Source organism: Callorhinus ursinus, unplaced genomic scaffold (assembly GCF_003265705.2).
Source record: "Callorhinus ursinus isolate GAN/ISIS: 27379988/994484 unplaced genomic scaffold, GSC_fseal_2.0 scaffold14, whole genome shotgun sequence".
Lineage (NCBI taxonomy): Eukaryota > Metazoa > Chordata > Mammalia > Carnivora > Otariidae > Callorhinus > Callorhinus ursinus.
In genome coordinates, this window is record NW_027397076.1 from 35,151,575 (window position 1) to 35,171,488 (window position 19,914).

At 43.4% G+C, this 19,914-nt stretch overlaps 1 protein-coding gene across 1 annotated transcript in view; it reads left to right on the top strand.

Moving 5' to 3' along the window:
- The window catches only part of BEST3 (bestrophin 3), a 34,604-nt gene extending 16,993 nt beyond the window's left edge, over window positions 1-17,611 (top strand). Inside the window, exons 8-10 of the mRNA XM_025883359.2 lie at window positions 3,133-3,213; window positions 4,950-5,101; window positions 16,672-17,611. Coding sequence (XP_025739144.1) covers window positions 3,133-3,213; window positions 4,950-5,101; window positions 16,672-17,611 — 1,173 coding nt within the window. The remainder of the gene's footprint in view (window positions 1-3,132; window positions 3,214-4,949; window positions 5,102-16,671) is intronic.
- Window positions 17,612-19,914: the final 2,303 nt, after the last annotated feature.

The window sequence follows — 19,914 nt, forward strand, 5'->3', positions numbered from 1 at the left end:
CGCCTGGGTGGCTCAGTCGTTAGGCATCTGCCTTCGGCTCAGGTCATCATCCTAGGGTCCTGGGATCGAGCCCCGCATCGAGCCCCGCATCGGGCTTCCTGCTCAGCAGGAAGCCTGCTTCTCTATCTCCCACTCCCCCTGCTTGTGTTCCCTCTCTCTCTGTCAAATAAATAAATAAAATCTTAAAAATAAAAGATTATAGTAATGTAATTAAAGTAATAACTGTAACTGCCTTGATATTTTATGCCACAATAGGCAGCTAGGCAGAGTACAAGAGAGTAAATAAGAAGCCTTAAGCATTAGTATTGTGTTATTATCTTGGTTCGGCTCAACTCCATAGTTAACTGCGACTCTCTGAAATCCCACTAGCTGTCCCACATTAAATGCATCCCATTTTCAAAACCAGAACTGAGCCTCAGAAAATGATTCATCAGAATCAAAACCAGAAACACCGGGATTTATGACGACATTCGGTTTGCCAGGAAATTAAAAACATCAGAGCCATGAGAAGGACTTGTCCCACCATCAGTACAGAATTGCACTTGTCCCCACCCCCAGCACCCCCCTCCCTTCCCCTCCCCCCACCCCACCCTGGACGCATGCGTAGACATCATGGCCTGAGTCTTCCAGCTCTTCTGTGAACTTCCGAAAGAGAAGTACACATACACACAAAGATAATGGCTCCATTCATTGAAATCTAAAGACAGTTTGAAGATGACTTGAATAAAATCCAATTGTCCAACGTTTGACCTTCCAGCCAGCCACATGTTGCATGTGGGCACTGAGGCGGCCTTCCAGGCTGTGGCAAAATTTTCCCCGCCAGTGCCTTTACTTTTTGGTTTGAATCGTAACCAGGGAAAATAAACATGTCGGCACTTCAAAAACTAAAGGCGAGTCCTTTTTAATTGGCGAAAACATTTTCAGCCAGGTGACAGTGATTCTTATTTTTACCCATTTAAAACAGAGAAAGAGCAAGAGAAACTAATAGCTCTCGTCTCCCATTAGAGAAAAAAAGAAGACTCTAGTCTTAGAAAATCACCACGCTGGCCCAAATGCTCCATCATTCCGGTCTTTTATTGTCCTGTCCCCTGAGTTGTGCTGAGCTTTTTATTCTTTGCTTTCTGTCCATATGAGGTGTTTGCCCAGTGTGTTCAGAACCGTTAGCAGTTCCTGCCTTCTGAAATGCTCTCTAAAATATTAACATTCTGTTCCTTTATAAAATACTTTTAAAGGCAAAACATGAAAATACAATCTTAGCTCCTCTAAGAGACAGACAACCCTAAAAGAAGTATGTTCCCACCCAATGGATTATATCTCACTTTCTAAGTAGCTGCTTTATCTTTCCCATCCTAATATTTATAAATCTTTTCAAAGTGTAAAAAAACAACAACCCATCTTAACCTTATACACAGTATATTACTCAGTTATTTGCTGTAAAGGGAGCTTCTAAGAAAGTAAAGGATATTTTTTGAGATAGTCAATCCAGAAACATAAGTATCATTTGGGTAGGTAAATGTAGACTCTAATACTATATACAGGACTGATTCCATAAAAGTGAAATTCTGGATGTAACAAAAATATTTTTAGGGTCTACCCAGTGGCCCGTTAAGGAAAACCCCAGGCCAGAAAGGGTGGATAACCCCTGGAAGTTGCAGTAAAGGACTTTGACGTGGATATTGCTGTGAAGCTGACTGATTCGGGGCACAGGCACTGCCCAGTTTTGTCACTTACAAGAAGGGAGATGTGCCTCTCCAAGTCGATGGTTCTCAACTCCAGCCACACACTAAAATCTCCGGGAGCTTCATCCAGTACTGATACCTCAGCTCAACCTCACCTCCATTAAATCAGAATCTCTGAGGGAGGGACCCAGGCATCAAGGCCCTTTAAAGTTCCCCAGGTGATTTGGATCATCCAAGATTGAGAACAGCTGCTCTAAGTGGTTAGTGGTTAAACTTAAATCCTAAAAACTAAGTAGGTAGATTTTCTGCCAAATAGTCTGAGAATATAGAAACTCAACTAATCAATGGTGCCTTTATTTTATACACTTGTTTTTCCCATCTAGACCCAATGTAAAATCACACACACACACACACACACACACACACACACACACACACACACGGACATATCTAGATAATAAAAATCAAAGGGATTGTTTTAAGATTTATTTATTTATTTGAGGAGAGAGGGATAGTGCGAGGGGGGAAGGGGAAGAAGGAGAGGGTGCAAGAATCCCAAGCAGATTTTGCACTGAGCGCAGAGCCCCATGTGGGGCTCGATCTCACAACCCCAAGATCATGACCTGAGATGAAACCAAGAGTCGATGCTTAACCAACTGAGCCGCCCAGGCACCCCTCAAAGGGATAATTTAAAAAGGAGCATTACATATTTGGCATATAAATCTCTCATCAAGTCTCTTCAATTCCGGAACACAGTAGATCATTTCATATTGATTAACTATTAGAAAATATGTGAAAAAAAAATGCGATAAGGACCTACCTAAACTTTTCCAGTGGGAAAACTGACTTACCAGGTACCAGAAAATCCTTTAGAGTAAAACAAAATGAGACAAATTCCAGCTTTATGACTTGCTAGCTCTCTGACTCGTTCATTTAGCTGTTATGTCCAATAAATGTGAAAAGTCCTTGTATTATTCTCTTTAATTGTGCTTTAAGTCTTTCTTTGCTGTTTTATCTTCCCCGTGGTTACATTTTGTCTTATCACCTGGGGCCTTGTAAATTCCTTAAGGTCACAGGCTACGTAGCCCTGCAGGTGCCCAACATAGTGCCTTGCACCTCGTCAGTGCTCCTTCAACTCTCACTGGCTCGATTTGTACCTGAACATCAATCATTTGGCTCCTAAACGGTACACAGCTTCTCCTGGGGAGGGCCTGCACTGTCCCCAGCTGAACAGACAGATCACTGGAGACCAAACCCATGCAGGTGCTTCATTCGTGGTTTGAGAGTCAAGTCTCACTTGTGGATAAATATCGGTATCCGTGAAACGACCCACCCCCCCACCCCGGGCTTCATATTATGAAAGTAGCAAAGGGCATCATCTTCATCACCTTCAGCCTGCATTCTTAGTCTTCACAAGCATCATGATGGACTTATTCTATGTTCTCAACTGCAGGTAGCTGAGCAGCTTATCAACCCATTTGGAGAAGATGATGATGATTTTGAAACCAACTGGTGCATTGACAGAAATTTGCAGGTTAGAGGAGCTTCTCTTTCCTGTGCAAACATTAATAATGAATCACTTGTGATGTTTCAAATCTGAACAGACTCTGAATACAGGCCCCTGAACTTTAGAGCTTTAGTCACAGATGAAAGAGGTTTGGCTTTTCAGTATGTTGTCTCACATCCTTCTGGAACCTCACAGGCCCTGGGTCTCCGTTGCAGTGAAGTTTAGTCCCTTTTAAGCAGAATTTCAAGCCAATTTTCTTTGTAAGTTTCTTTATTAGCTTTACACAGCCTCTTCCATCTTCCTATAGAGCAGTATTTTCATCCATTCTTTCATCTGTTTTCTGTTGCCACCCAAGTGAGGTTAGCAGGGACATAAAATGGCAGCCAGACATGATCTGGTGTGAGGTGAGTTCCTGAATTCATGTGATATAGGAGCCTGCGGTCAGATGACTATGCAGCTGGACACTGGGCATGTGGGCTACACCAACTTGTGTCTCAAATCTGCCTGAACTAAACCAAATGGACCCCAGGACCCTGACCCCAAAGCACTATTCCAGAGAGGTTTTTCATGAAGAACCAGCATGAGAGAATTTTCCTCTCTGACAGGACTCTCTTCAGACCATTCTCTTGCTCACAGGCTGAGAAAAGAATTTCAACTTGTCTACTTGCTTTAGGCTCTTACTCGGCTCCTAAAGAGGTTCAAATGTTTCACCGTAGATCACTGTTGGTTCACCAACTGGCCCAAACATGGAGGGTCAGCAGAGAGGGAAGAAAGGCCACTCCAGATTGGTAGGTGGCAAGTTGACTAAGCAAGGGGACTGAGAGACCAGACTTGGCTTGGGTGGCTGCAAGACAGGTAGATCTCCATGCCCACCTGCTGGAATCTTCCAAGTTTATACAGAGGCCTTAAGTGGGTTCAGCCACACTTCCAGTCCAGATGGTCTCAACAACACGTTGCTGTCCCAAGGCTGTGTCCTTGAAGCAGCTCCATTGTGGGAACAGTGAGCAGAATGTACATTCCAATGACAGGGTAGGGGTGGGGGGTGAGGGACCTACGATTGCCTGGGTTCAGCTCTCGGGTCAACAGAAGTTACTTCCTCTCCGTGACCTTCTCCAACAATCACACTGTCAGTCTGTCAGGGAGGAAGCATAATGGTTAGGCCACTTGCTCTTTGTAAAAATTGGATTTGCAGAAGATTAATAATTTATTCATGCATCAGTGTGTCAAAGTCAGGAAGAGACCGCTATATATAGCCCTAGGCAGTGTAGACTTGCTGATATAGTTTTCCAAACAAACAAACAAAAAATCAGCCCACATAAGAAATGATATCAAGTATAAGTATGTTTATGGAATCAACAGAATGGGATATTGAGAATCTTCAACTTCCTGTAATATCTGGAACTATGAGTTTGCTGTCAGGATAGCCATTAGACAACATGGTAACTTTGAACAAAGAAGAAAAACGTGTCTCTCCCGCCTCCAGGTAAAATATAGCTAGCTCCATTCTGGGAATGTGGCTTGATAAACCAAGTCTGGGCAATTTTATAGCCCCACTTAACCCCCATTGCCAAGTGCTCTTGGCAGTAAACAACACGTATAACTGTGCGGCAGCCCTGGTTACAACAAATATGAACAATAGACATTTGTATATTTACTCTTTCAGACTGTTCTATCCTCCTGCAAATCCCATCCACCCACTGGAACTTTCTTTCTTAATACAACTCACAACCGAATTAACTCTAACAATAAAACGATGATTTTAGGTCTCTCTTTTAGCTGTGGATGAAATGCACATGAGCTTACCTAAGATGAAGAAGGACATTTACTGGAACGATTCTGCTGCTCGACCACCTTATACATTGGCAGCTGCTGACTACTGCATACCCTCATTTCTGGGGTCAACAGTCGAAATGGGGTAAGTGCATTTTTAAAAATCATCAATATTTAGAAAATAATGAGGGCACTGTTCTGATTTTTTATGTCCTGATCTTGAATTTACTTTCATGACAACTCTCAATTATTAATATCTTAGGAGGCTAGACTTTTCAAATTTTCAGATATAATTAATATGCCCACGGAAATTTGAGAATAAAGAAACTATCGTTTCTGTTTTTTTTTTTTCTTCAAGATTTTATTTATCTATTTGAGAGAGAGAATGAGAGACAGAGAGCACGAGAGGGAAGAGGGTCAGAGGGAGAAGCAGACTCCCTGCCGAGCAGGGAGCCCGATGTGGGACTCGATCCCGGGACTCCAGGATCATGACCTGAGCCGAAGGCAGTCGCTTAACCGACTGAGCCACCCAGGCTCCCTCGTTTCTGGTTTAAATGTGGTGTGTGTGTGTGTATTTGGGGGTAATTTGCACTTTACCTTGTTTTTATACCACAGAAAACTTTTGCAATAGTTATGAAACTATCCTCTTTTTTTTCCTTCCAATTTGAAAAGTAGTTTAATTATTCAATTATATAGTCATTTAATTATGACTATCATAATTAAATGTATTTGTAACAAGTATTAATTGAGTGTATACCGTGTGCAGGCACTGTGTTAGACTATGTGGAGACAAGCAAATCTTAAGGAATGAGGTAAGTTTTATCAAAAGTTTTCTCTAGGATTTTAATTCAACTATGTTTAGTAGACCAGTCAGTCTCTGTTCTGCAGTTTTAACATAACAATCTGTCCCTGTGTACTTAGCTTTAAATAAATGGGCTGAGGCCTGAAGTAAATCATGCACAGTTTTTGAATAATTTTATTAAATCTGATAATGTATTTGATTTTGGAGAAATGTGTGAATGTGGGGGAAGTTTAAGTATATTTGTTGAAGGCAGATGCCACAGTTTCTAAGTAATTTAAAGAGAAGACTGTGGACAAATTTAGAAAAATAAGAAGAACCCCTCTAAAAAATTGTAGAAAAGGCAAAAAACTTTTGCAGGATTTTTCTTATAACTTTTGGCTAAACTGTTTGCTGTTCTTTGAGGCCAGCCCTCAGCAGATTTGTGAGGCGAGTTCATGTCCTGTCGTTGCCCCCTGGGACCTTCTCTCCTCTCCCCCACAGTGTTCAGCCCTCCTCTTTCCCTACCATCAGGATATCTAGCTTCCACCATATTCCTATAAGGCTTTACCCTTGGCAGAATGTCTCTTAATCCTAACAAATACTGGTTTATGGCACTCCTGCTCCAAAGAGGCCTCTGAGGCTAAAAGCCTCTCAAGATCCAAAGGAAAAGATGACAAAGTAGAATTTCAGGAGTTGTGGCAAATAATGAGATGATTTAGGAGCCAGGAGAGTTGCCTTGTTGTCCTCAAAGCACACCTTAGAGAAGTTTGCACGTTCTAGACTAGGCTTGCCTCTGCTTCTAGAAGGCCTGCTAAGCCCGGTACTCCCCTGGCCAGGGCTTCCTCCAGCCTGGGGTGCTCATCCCTCCCCCTAGCCGGTTGCTTGGGCTCCACGAAGAGTCATTCACTGTTGTTTGCACTTCTCAGCCTTTTGTCATTAATTCTTCAGGAGCAGTTTCATGGATTTTGAAATCCTTCTCAATTTTGAAAAGTAACTGATATTTTTCTGTGAGTTTGTTTTTGGACATCTCAGTAGGCTTTAACCTTTCCCTCCATTTCCGTCACTGTTTAATGCAAAGTGTTTGAAGATCTAATTTGTAAGAGAAAAGAAAGCAGCACATTTGATAGGGTCGGGGAATCATGGCAGTGATGCTATTTAGACCGTCAGCGCCCTTGGACTCTATTGCTGTTGTCCATGTAGTTGTTCGTACAGGATGGTTAAAATGGTATATTTTTGGTCTCAAGCTTTTTATCTTGATCTGCACATTCATCCCAATCATCATAATTTTACATTCTCATGCAAGTGTCCATGTTCCTTACAAAGTATTAGGATATATATTTCTCCTATTTCTAAATATAGAAACTCAGACTTAGGGATTTACAAGACCTCAAAGAAAATATCTACCCCCAAATAATTATTGAGAAGATTAAATGAGATTGTAAACCTAAAACACTCCAGATATAACCATAGAGCGTTGTCAGTATTGACTTGTGTAAATCTCTCATTTGTGGACGTCAAAGTGAGGCATAGAAAAATTAAACAAGTCTAAGCCATTATTTGTATTAAGCCAGTTCTGGGAAATTTAGGACAGAAAATAAAATGCTTCAGAGAAAACTAGGAGATGTGACATTTAAGAATGCAGCAAAGTTTTTAGCTGTCAGAGAGAATTCCTGTAATTAAGACGGGCTGTTTGTTAGCAGGATGGGAACAGGCACAGGCAAAGGCCAGAGTCTATTAGGGGAGGCATTTAACTGGACTCCTCTAGAACCAATTGATCAAAGAAACAATTAGGCAAAAGCTCACTTGGTCTTGATTTTCTGCATGAATGAGGAACATTCAAGGGGAGCCTCACAACCCAGGAAAAGTCGCTCCAAGAATGCAGGCTTTTGGAGAATTCACAGAAATGCCCTCTTTGATCCATCACTGTCAATTCCTTTCAGGACTGTGCTATTAGACAAGCTGTTTCTGGTTGCTTGTGATGGAAAACCAACTCCACTAACATAAGGAAAAAGAGGTTTCTTGGGTCACATCTAGAGACTAGTCTCACTTTGAGTGTGGCTGGATCCAGATGCTCAAAGAATGTCACCAGGACTCACTCTTGCCCTCTCTGTTCCCGCTTTTCTCTCCACTGGCTCAGGTTTCAGGAAGGCTCTCCCCTCCTGATGGCAAAATGGCAAGATGGCAGCCAGAAGCTTTAGGCCTACAACCTTCTCAGCAAACCCTATGGAAAGAGTACATCTCTTCTCCAACTCTTAAAATTAAAGTACTGAATTAATTGGCTGGGCTTGGCTAACATGCCCATTGTTGAACCAATGACTATCAACAGGGAGACATGATGTTTTGAATAGCCAAGGCTGGTTCACATGTCCATCTTTGGACTAAGGGGTGTGGCCAGCCCCAACCAACCATATGGAGTAGATGATGTCTTAAGAAAACTAGGGTGGTGGGGGCGCCTGGGTGGCTCAGTCGTTAAGTGGCTGCCTTCGGCTCAGGTCATGATCCTGGGGTCCTGGGATCGAGCCCCACATTGGGCTCCCTGCTCATCGGGGAGCCTGCTTCTCCCTCTCCCACCCCCGCTGCTTGTGTTCCGTCTCTCTCTGTCAAATAAATAAATAAAATCTTTAAAAAGAGAAAAAGAAAATTAGGGTGGTATTACCAGGAAAGGGTGAATGGTTTGCTAGGCTGACAAAAGCAATAGATGTCCTCTGAAATCACAAAAGATAATTCTCTATGCATTTTATTGTTCACTCACCAAATACAAGGTCAATATCAAGAGAGCCATCTGACTGAGGCTCAGGGAAAAGGGAAGGCAAGAGTAAGGATTATTGTAGCACAGGTGATTTTATTGATGATGACTGAGCCAAGGAGCCCTTTGCATTAGAATAAAGACCAGGTGTCAAAATAGTATGGATGCAAACATTTCAGACAAGTGTTTGCTGCTTGATGTGCATGTAAAATCCTTTCCTGGATGAGTTAGTTTTTTATTTTCTTATTCTATTGAGGATGTATGTTCCCAGCATATTTAATTCAGAAATCAAAGTTCCCTTATGTTTTCATGTCAATGTTTCAAGCTTATGATCACAATTCCCATGACCCAGAAATTCTAAAAATTAAGGCGATGCCCTTCAATAACTGAGCAAAAGTACTGTCCAGGGGCAACCTGAGAAATTACTCTGCTTCATATTTTCCTTCACATTCAATACACGGCTCATTTCCACATAAAAAGGAAATTCCTTAGAGACAATTCCTCTCTTCTCTATATTCAGGAACATGTTCCAAATATTGCCATATTTTCTACACATTTATCAAATGTATATTAGTGAAATAAAGTTTTTCCCCATTTTTTATCTCAAGTACAAATTTACAATATCATGTTTTTCCTTGTATCTTCACATACACAACAAACTCATCCATTTATTCTAGGCAAAATATGCTTTCAGGGCCTGGTATATGGTAGGTTATATACCAAATGCTAGGCAGAGGCAAAAAAAAAAACAACAACAAAACAAATACCTCTTAAGCTCACAGACATAATGAGGAGACAGGTTATAATACAATGTGGTAAACACAGCAATAGAGAAATGCTCACCCAGCCCGGTGAATCAGACAAAGCTCCTTGGAGCTGAGAAGTCTAATGTGCATCTTTAAGAATAAATTAGGAGCTAGCACAGATAGGAATAAGGATTCAGCAGAGGGTAAATGCATTGTGGTGATCTGCTGTTTTAATTAAGGCATCCTGGCATTGTCTTTACCGTGAGACACTATTAACCAAGACGAAGAGAACACAGGCAAGCAGCCATAAGAAGAGTTGTCCATTAAGACACACATAAAGAAAACACGGCCCAAGCCCTGAAATGCAAATGGGTCTTCTTTGGGCACTACTAAACACTTATGTCTAATAAGCCAAACTTTATCAAAACAAACCTAGAATGCTTAAACTCATGCCAGCATTGCTGAAAATAAACTTCTTTTTAAAACAAACAAAAAATAAGATCCAGGCCTAGCCTACCACAGCTAGCTGGAGGTAGAATGCTTTTCACATTATACCATCATGAGTCACTCTAAAATCCTTATTCTTTTTTAAATACTCGGGATTATCCATTAGCGCAAATTTAAAAGTCTCTGAGGAATGGAACACATGGAAATGAAAGACCTGAAGTCTCATAACTCCCTTTAATCCTATCTTGAAAATCAAAACCACCAAGAGTAAAGAAGCAATAATCCCTTAAAGGCATTGGAAAAACCCCAATGAAATATCTATCCATAACAGCTGAAGGATTCCAAACCCTGGAGAAGAGGGGCTGTTGCTGCTTACGAAATGGATCACACTAGTGTATACACATGGGACTGTGCTCGCGCTCACTGTCCTGCTGATGTAGATGCATGCGCTCAGCTTGGGAACCTTGAACCTCTGACTGCAGCACCATTTAAAGAACACTGCTTTATTGGGCTTTCTGCCAGGATTCAAATATGTCACCGCTTCCTCACATTTAGAGCGATCTTAAGGAATGGGTCTATGAAGTCAGTTCAGGACGCACTTAGAAAAGAGGAGAAATATAAATATTTTTGTAGGAGTTCCTTCTGGTTCAGAGCTGAGGGATTTATTTAAGATTTATTTGGTACTGTAAAACTGCAACCACTTTACCCGGAAACAATGACTTTTACTTATCTATCTTTATTCCAAAGTTTCTAAGAATGTGTAGAGATAATACAATTACTTTTTTGCAATTATACATATATATTTAATGTGCACAAAGCATTAGGATTGCATGGTATAGTCAGAAGTATTCTTAGTGATACTAGCCCAAATATACCAAAACATGTATTTAACAAGCAAATACTTTATTAAATTGTGGTTAAATACACTTCTAGATGGATGTTTTAGTCAGTAATCCTTTCTTAGGTAACTATATTCAAATATTTTAGCTTTACAAAAAAATACACAGTCTGATATATACTATTGCATGTTTGGTTATAAACTACCAAAAATATCTCAATTTCCAAATCACTAACTTCAACAAAAATGTATTCTTGGAACATTGATTTTCACTTAATGTACCAGAAAGGAAGGAGAGATGGAACCTCCCAAGGAGATGGCATTAAGTTTGTAATTTTAGAACTTTCCCAGGGCTTCTTTCATATGCCGACATGGGTTCACTACTGGCACTCAATTTTCACCTTCTAAAAGATATAAGAGGTATAGATGACTTAATTTCCTTTTCTAGCAAAACTCTCGTAGAATACGACAGTGTGGAAACGTGGGGGATTGTAAGTGAACCCCCACTTTGGACCACAATTTATTTTTGTGTCAGCCAGCGGAGGCTAAGTGAGCATAACCAGAGTGGTAACATGAGGCTAGATATGCCTGTTCTTTTTACCAGATTTGCCATAATCCTCAGTCCAAACTAGCAGAGAGGCAAGAGAGAGGTAGCAGGAGGGTGGCCAGCTCCGTGTGCACCTCTCTGGGCTAAGCAAACCTCCCATGATGCTCCACTTCTGGAGACTGTCCCCCAGCAAGGGAGTGCTGGGCAGATACAGCCTTCTGTCTGCTGGATTTTCCTCACAACGCTTGGCCCCGCACCTCCCAGCACAGAATAAGAGTTACCTTTCCCATCTCATAAATCCTGGGCTACCGCTTTGACAAGCTTCTGCAGTGCAGATGGTTATAAATAACAGCCTTCGCCTCTGATGGCTTTGCCATGAATAAATGCTCCTCCACACGTGCTCCTGCTGCCCTGAGAGATTTTCAGGCAAATTATCGGCTCCCTCCAAGGCAGCTGCCTGACTTTGAGTAACACCAGCAATTTGAAAACAATAAATCTGATGTGAGAAGTAGAACTCATCATATTAAACATCAGTTTCCTAAATTCCTCATTAAAAATCTGTTAAAATGACCTAAATTAATTGAATTTAGGTTGGCAAAATACTGCTTTAAATGTGGCACAACAAGAACAAAAATGGCGACCACGTGAGGTGATGATGTTGGCTAACCTTATTGTGGCAAACATTCCACAATACACACATGTATCAAGTCATCACATCGTACACATTAAACTTCAGAATGTTCTATGTCAGTTGTATATCAATAAACCTAGGGGGAAGATTAAAAAAAAACAAAACAAAAACATGGCCCAGACTAAAAAAGGCAAGCATCATCCACTTGTACCCTTCAACCTTTGGAAGCTCTATTTTTACCTATCATACACATGAGAAAGGGGTTGCTTTGTAAAAAGCTTGCTCAAAAAAAAAAAAAAAAGCATTAAATCTCTCAAGTCATCAGGGTTGTTTTGGTCTTTCCATATCAGACACACCCCAAGGATTCTGAAAGTCACCACCATCTCCAGCAGTCTGGTCCCCTGCCTCTTATTATGGCAACAGGAGGTGACAAGTGTTCTTCAGCACCCTGACCAGCTCAAGCAGCTTCTCAAAAGCCCTTAATTAAGTCACTACTGCTCATGCCTTCAGATATCTGTCACTGGCAAAGGGGACTGTGGGGCTGATGGTGTTCTAAGTGCTCAATAGATATTTCGAAAATGTAAGTTGTTCGTCTTTTTTAACAGCTGAGATTGAAATAAGAACACATCCAATCCTGGCGCCAATGCGACCTGTAGAAATTATGCATGCTCTCCTTCCTAGGCTCGGCTTGCACCAATTAGCCTGTCTGTCCCCCACCTCCCTTTCTCAAAAAGAGCCCAATACTTGGCACAACCTTCCTTATTCTCATTTCTCCCGTATTAATGATTTACATTGTGCAGTCAGTGTTTCCTGCAGGATTCGGCCATGTCTGCTAGTGGCACGAACACCACCTGATCAGCCCCATCTTCCTTCTCCAGAAGAACCCAGTTTCTCCCGTCTCAATGCTTCCCCTCCATTCACTCAGTGCCCTCGTCTAACCATGAAATGACTTAGAGTCCTCCCTTCTAAGGCGTTCATTGTCAGTTGGCAGCTCCAAGGTGTAGTGACACTTTTAACATACACTCTTGGAGGAGAAAAGGGAGTCACCTTCGGGCAGACACTATCCTTTCCTCCAACCAGGTTCAAGAAGTCAACAATGACTTGGAAGTCACCTCTGACAGTCTGCCGGTCCCTGACAGAGACCTTTTCATATCATCTACCCTTCAAAGCTTTTCCACATCTATTACTCCTTTTGAACTCCCAAATAGCCTGTGAGGCAGGTGGAGGAAGTGGTTTATCGAGTATGATGCTGAGTCACAGAAAGGTTAAGTGGCTCTCCTAAGGTCACACAACTGGTTAGAGTCAGCCCAGGCAGCAGAAATCCTGGCTCTGCAAGCTCCCGGAAATCAATCCTTTTCCTCACCACAGAGACAATTCTCAAACTCTGTCTCTGGACACTAAGGGCTGCATGGCACTTTCCATGAATGTCCTCCTAGCTCTAATTACCTGCCTATTTAAGTCCAAGCGAATTCCAGAACGTAAGACCTTTTTCAGCTGACCTTCTCTAATGTAAAGCAATACAATGTTTCTGCTATCATTGTTTTGAGGCATTTTAAGTGGTGTTATATTGGGGCCTCGGGATTGTACTCACCCCATACTAAAGGTACACTTTAAAAGCCAAATAAGGTGGGCACCTGGGTGGCTCAGTTGGTTAAGCGACTGCCTTCGGCTCAAGTCATGATCCTGGAGTCCCGGGATTGAGTCCCACATTGGGCTCCCGGCTCAGCAGGGAGTCTGCTTCTCCCTCTGACCTTCTTCCCTCTCATGCTCTCTATCTCTCATTCTCTCTCTCTCTCAAATAAATAAATAAAATCCTTAAAAAAAAAAAACAAATAAGGAGGAGAAGAAAGTCTAAAAGGACCTAAAAGATACATCCAAACCTCCCAACTGGGAAATGAAAAACCTTAAATGTTTTCTATTCCATGTACTCTAAGCTTTAAACCATTTTGTTCTTAGACCATGGTTTCTGCTATCATACTGGGAACCATGACTATGGAAGAAAGGAGATGGGGATCATGTGCAGGCAGTGAGACGTTCGCTCATGGAAACATTTGGACGAAAGGTTGTTAGGTTCATCATGCTCGGGAGTCTCACTCCTGCTCTTTGATAGCATAAACACCCGGAGGGCCTCCTTCACCACGTCAGTCCCCCAGATCACAGGCAGCCAAGTGATCTTCCAAAGACCCACTAATAGGTCCTTCTGACTAATAGCATGGAAAGTTCCCACATCATGTTTCTCATCCAAAGCACTTCTAGATGACAACATTCATCAACTTTGCCTTCCAGGTAGCTTTTCCAGCTTGCACACTACTACCAAACAGCACACGGCTAGTTATGCCCTCCATTCTTGAGGAGTCCAAAGCTGCCCACTGCCTCTGCGTAAAGTCCAAATCCCTTGACCTAGTATGTGAGACTCCATAACACAATAAAGGCTGCCTTTTCAGCTGTCTGCCTGACACTCTTCTGTGCTTGATACAACCCAGGTATCTCCTATTCCTCACAAACACCCTAGAGTTTCCCCTGTCTTATTTGCTCAAGTCACTTCTTCCCCTTGGAATACTCTGTCCCTTCTCCGCCCATTCGATTCCTACTCAATGTCAAAAGCCAGCTCGAAAACTTGGCCCCAAATGTAGCTATTTATATACAAGCTTTCTCCCTCCTTTTAAATGATGTGATACAGTACTTATGCAGCCAATTTATTCATAGCTGGTGCTCAATAGATTGAGTCGGGTAAGTGGATAAATCTCACGTGTCCACACCACAGTCTCCTGAGGCAGGAAGGTGCAGTGGGGTCTCATTGGCAGCCCTACCTGGTGTCATTTGGTGAATCGGTATTGATTGAGCAAGAGCAAGAGCATTGCCCTTTTTGCAGTTTGTTCTTTGCAACTGGTCTGTTTTTCTCTAATTTGTGGCACAGGGCCTTAATCCTCTTGCCCCCATTGAATATACACATCCATCACATCAGTGCATAGTGAGAAAATTGTGTCCTTGGGATTTACAAAGTTTTGAAGTACTAATAGTACAACCGGGTTTCCTGGAAGATGTTATCGTTTTTACACGGTTGTGTGGTTTAGAAGAAGGCAAGGAAGACAAATCCCGTATAAAAAGTCAAGATCCCAAATGGAGGACGGAGCCTCGCCCTATGAAGGGAGATGGCCAGCTCTGCCTCAGATGCCCAGCATGGCGATCTTGGTGAAAAACCCGTGCCGTTGCTCCCCCAGTGCCCTCCGTAACTGAGTGCACTCTTGAAGTGTGACTGCAGATCTGACCTCATGAAATCCAATGAGCTGGGCGCCCGGGGCCGCTGAGGCATGAGTCTGAATTTCCCAAGTCCGTGCAACAGAATCGGAGCCGTGCACAGCCCAGCTGTGGGGGGCAGGGGTGGCAGGCAGAGGCTATCTGGTAGCCAAGGGCCCTGCTGGGGTTTTAGAATAACAGCACGAGGTTGTAATCGGATGCCATTTGGGGACATTTAGCCAGTTAATCCTCTCAACCAGCCATCTTTTATTCATAAACATGGAGGAACAACGTTCTCTTTGCTGTTCACTTTGCCCTTTCAGGTTACACCAGTATTGTGCTGTTCCAACTTTCCCCTTTGGGTCACAGAAAGTGCACCTGGCATTGTGTAGGCGTCTTGTCCCCATGGATGTCCACATGAATCCTGCACCGGGGTGGACAGAGCACAGTTGCTCCCAGAGCCGTCGTGAGCATTTGCAGTTTAAGGGCAAGGCTTAAGTAGCTCTTCTTCGAACCTCAGTAAGACGGTACATACACCACGTACTGTGAGGCCGGACTTGGTCTTACTACCCCATAGCCCTCACTGTCATCCCAATTATCCATTTTCTTTCAGCCTTGAAGGAGAAGATTCAAAAGGGTAGGATTATTTGTTTTAGGTCTCAAATGTTGAAAATTCAACATTACCAAATCAAACTTCAGCAGCAGGGAGCCCGACCACACTGCGAGGCCACATTGCAAGGCCACACACAGAGTTCACATTTCTCCTTCCTTAACCCTAGGTGAGCAGACCAGCGATGGTAACAAATTACCTGTGGGCAAAGATCGTTTCACTCATTAATCTGCACCTCCCCCCGCCCAGGCTCCCCCTTGTCACCTGATACCCATGTATATAAAAGGGATTAAGAACAAAGGTTTTGGAGTCAGATTTCTGAGTTCTGCCCCCACTGGCTACACAGCCTTCAGGAATCTCTCTGGGCCTCAGTTTCTTCATCTGTAGAATGAGAATCATAATAGCTCACACAATGAATATGATAATTAAGTGAATTAATGCATGGAAGGTACTTAAATGTCAGCTGTGTTTTGCATGGTCTTGAATTTAGCTATGATCTATTATTTTGGGGGGTTTTATGGATCCTTAGTTCATGGCCTTAGTTCACCTGTAATAAGGGTGAAGGAACACCCATTGTATCTTTATTTTTTTTTTAATGTCCAAATCTCTAGATTAGTGATTTTCAAAGTGTGGTCTGGGAACTGCTGGGAATCCCCAAAAACCAAGGCCCCCAAGACCCAAGTCCTTAAGATCAAAACAATTTTTGTAACAACACTAAAATGTTATTTACCTTTTTCAGTCTCATTCTTCCCTGAGTGTAGAGTGGAATTTTCCAGAGGCTCCATGCTATGTGATGATGTCATCACTTAACATTTAATGGAATGTGAGCTTGCACATTCTTGTATGTGTGGGTTTTCTTTTTTCATATTCCTCAGTTATTTCCAATACAATAAATAGCAATAGGTATAACCCACATAAACAAATCTCTTCGGAGTATTCAGTAATTTTTAAGAGTTTAAAAAGGTCCTGGGACCAAGAGTTCCGAGAATCTCTGCTGGACTCTCAAATTAAAATCTCCATTTCAAAATCTGGAATGCGAACATACCAGACTCTGTCCTTAACTTTGAGGCATTGCCCAGAGAGTCAGGGCCCCGAAGCTGAGCTGCCTGCCTTGTGTCGTTGTGTGTTTCAGACTGTCCGGGTCCGACTTCCCTGGAGAGGAGTGGCTGTGGAGTTACGAGAAGCACGGCCACCGCCGTTCTGTGATTAGGAGAGTCAAGAGGTTCCTGAGTGCCCACGAACACCCCTCCAGTCCCCGGAGGAGAAGCTACGGCCGGCAGGCCAGTGACAGCTCCATGTTCTTTCCCCCAAGTGGTGAGGTCAGCCCAGCCAGGGATCTGCTGGATGTGCCCTCGAGAAGCCCCCACCGTGCCTTAGGCACCCAGAAGCAACCCTGCTCCCCAGAGGGGAGCAGTAAGCTCTACTCCAGCCTGGGGGAGCTGTCCACCATCAGGGAGACCAGCCGGACGAGCACTTTGCAGAGCCTGAGTCCACAATCCAACATGAGGGTCTCCCCCCACAAAATGCCGCAGGTCCCCGAGGTACTGATCACAGTGGCTGAGGGACCGGTGCCCGTGTCAGATGGCTCCACTGCCTCCATCCAGAGTGCAGATTTTACTGGGGTAGAGCCAAGCAGAACTGGACAGCAGGAGGTCCCTGTGGGGTTGATTCCATGCCCCACAGAGAAAGGGACACCTCCTAGGGACCCCAGTCCCCAGATTAGTTCAGCCAAAGATGAAAGAAACGTCCACACGTTTGCCTCTGGGGAAGACCCTAATGATGACAAGTTCCTGAAAAGGTGGAGCCTTCCGGGGTTCCTGGAGTCCAGCCACACCTCACCAGCAGGCCTTAGTTCAGATCCCGTGAGCCCTCAGCCCGTTCTTTTACTTGACGCAGAAACATCCTCAGAGACCAGTGGAATCAACATTGTGGCTGGCTCCCGAGCCTCTCCTGATATGCTGTATTTAATGGAAAACCTGGACACCAAGGAAACAGATATCATAGATTTTAACAATGAGCCAGCTGAGGAATCACCCAAGGGAAGACCAGAAAGCTCTAGGACCTGGTTCTAGCTGAGGTTCTTACTTTCGAACTGGTCAACTTTTTAAAAAAATTCATAAGCTACTTAAAACTGAGGGCATTTGATCCTAGCTTCTGAGAACTGTTATAAGGTGACTTTCACGGAAGTCACACAGACCACAGTGACATATCTTAACCAAATAGGGAATCTTAATAAAATATATATATGACTTACAATTCAGAGATTATGTTAGATTTGGAAAGGGCCTCGTAGACGATAGTCCCCCAGTTTTGCTTACTGGGAGACAAAGGATGCTCTCCTCCCCACTTTTTCTCTTTTCTTCAGCTCCTCAATCATGAAGAGAGGGAGATGTGTCACACAATGCCACAAAAGCTCCTTCCTGATACTGACTCTTTGAGGCTTTCTAACCGTCTCACTCCCCCTTTCTAGAACTGTTATCACTTCTTGATTCTTAAGCTTCATCAGCATCACAACCTCCATCTCCCTTCAGTTTCTTTTCCTCTGTTTTCTTTTATTCTCTCATCCTTTTGTCTTTCCCTTCTACTCTGTCCCACCTTTCAGGTTGCACTATTTTCTCTTGCCAACTCTGCTGCTTACTTTTTGCCCTGGTTTGCAAACGATGAGGCATTGGCCATGCCTCCCACAGGGCAATCAAAATGTCCGCAAGTCCAACCTGACACACTTAGGCCTCCCGGTGGAAGGCGCGTGGGGGCTGATGGCAGCCATTGCCATTCTTTCTGTAGCCACACCCTGGCCTTGAACACTGGAGAAATCGGAAGCCAAGAGGACAAGGAACCTGCCTAACCAAGTGCTTATGGAACCAAAGAATAACAAGGCTTGAGTGTATTTAACTCGAACTCCGAAGCAAAAATCCCAATCATGTCACAACATGGGACCAGTTACTGTGTCTGCCAGGTTGTTTGGCATGAGGTAGGATACTGGAGCCAGGAGGTTAAGGGGGTCCAGGATGGCATGATGGGGACAGGACGTTGACCAATTCCCTCCAAGGAGTTGTTGAGGGTGGCGGTTGGTTGGGGCCTCCGACTTTGTGTGGAGAACGCTGTGTCTCACTATCTCTGTTGTATGATGAAGCTTGACTACATATGACTTAACAAATAAAGTAACCCTAATTGCTACCATTTATCAAGTACTCATGGGTCCAGGCAGCAGCCTGTAAAGTTCACAGAGAATTTCACTAATCCTCACAGGAATCCTATGGGTCAATATGCTATTCTCTCCATTTTAAAGATGAAGAAAACAGAGCCTTTGGAAAAGCAAAATAGTGTGACTAAATCACACAGCCAGAAAGTGGTAGAGCTCGGACTCAAACCCAGGTTTACCCAAGAGTCCAACCTCTTAACCTGAGTGCTCCCTCACTGTGTCATGCCACGTATAAGGCCCTGAATCGGCCAGCAATTTGCCCACAATTTTGGAGGATGCCCCAAGGAAGCCATGCCTGACCTTCTCCAGCCTTGGCAGGCCCTCTGAGTCCTCCCTGCTTGAGTCTACCTGGTCTTTTCCTTTTTTTAAGATTGATTTTATTAATTAATTAATTTATTTATTTATTTGAGAGAGAGAGAGTGGAGGAGGGCAGAGGGAGAGAATCTCAAGCAGACTTCAAACTCAGCATGGAGCCCAATGCGGGGCTCGATTCCATGACCCCGAGACCATGACCTGAGCCACTCATGAGGCTCACGAGATGCTCAACTGACTGAGCCACCCGGGCGCCCCTACCCAGTCTCTCATGCATGCATACAGGAGGGCATTGCTCCCCACTTGAACCCAGCCATGGTCCTCTTCATTTTTCTGAAAGAAGAAAGTTGGCAGAACCCTCCCCCCCAACTTCTCCCAGCATGCAATGTTATAATTAGCACATTTTTATAAGACACTGCATCCACCTGGGCCACCCAAGCTGCACGACAGCAGTGACATTTACTTCAACTGGGTTTTCTCAAAAGACTAAAAGGAAATAATATTGGAAGAAATACTATACATTGATGGTTCTCTATGTGGGTCAAGAGTGTTAGCCCCTGGGAAAGGACCGATGTTCCCAAAGCATTTGTACGGACTAGGCAATCAAGCATATATCATATAATATGATATCACGCAGCTGAGAGCCAGGAACCCTAACCCTTTCCCAGCCTCTTAATGCTATTCTTTTGGCTGTTTCAACTTAAGACCCTCTACTCTCTTCTCTTTGGCTTTAACTATTGCTCAAATTCAAACAAGTTTCTACTTAGCTGCTTTCAAAATATAACCAATTTTTGGGCGCCTGGGTGGCTCAGTTGGTTAAGCGACTGCCTTCGGCTCAGGTCATGATCCTGGAGTCCTGGG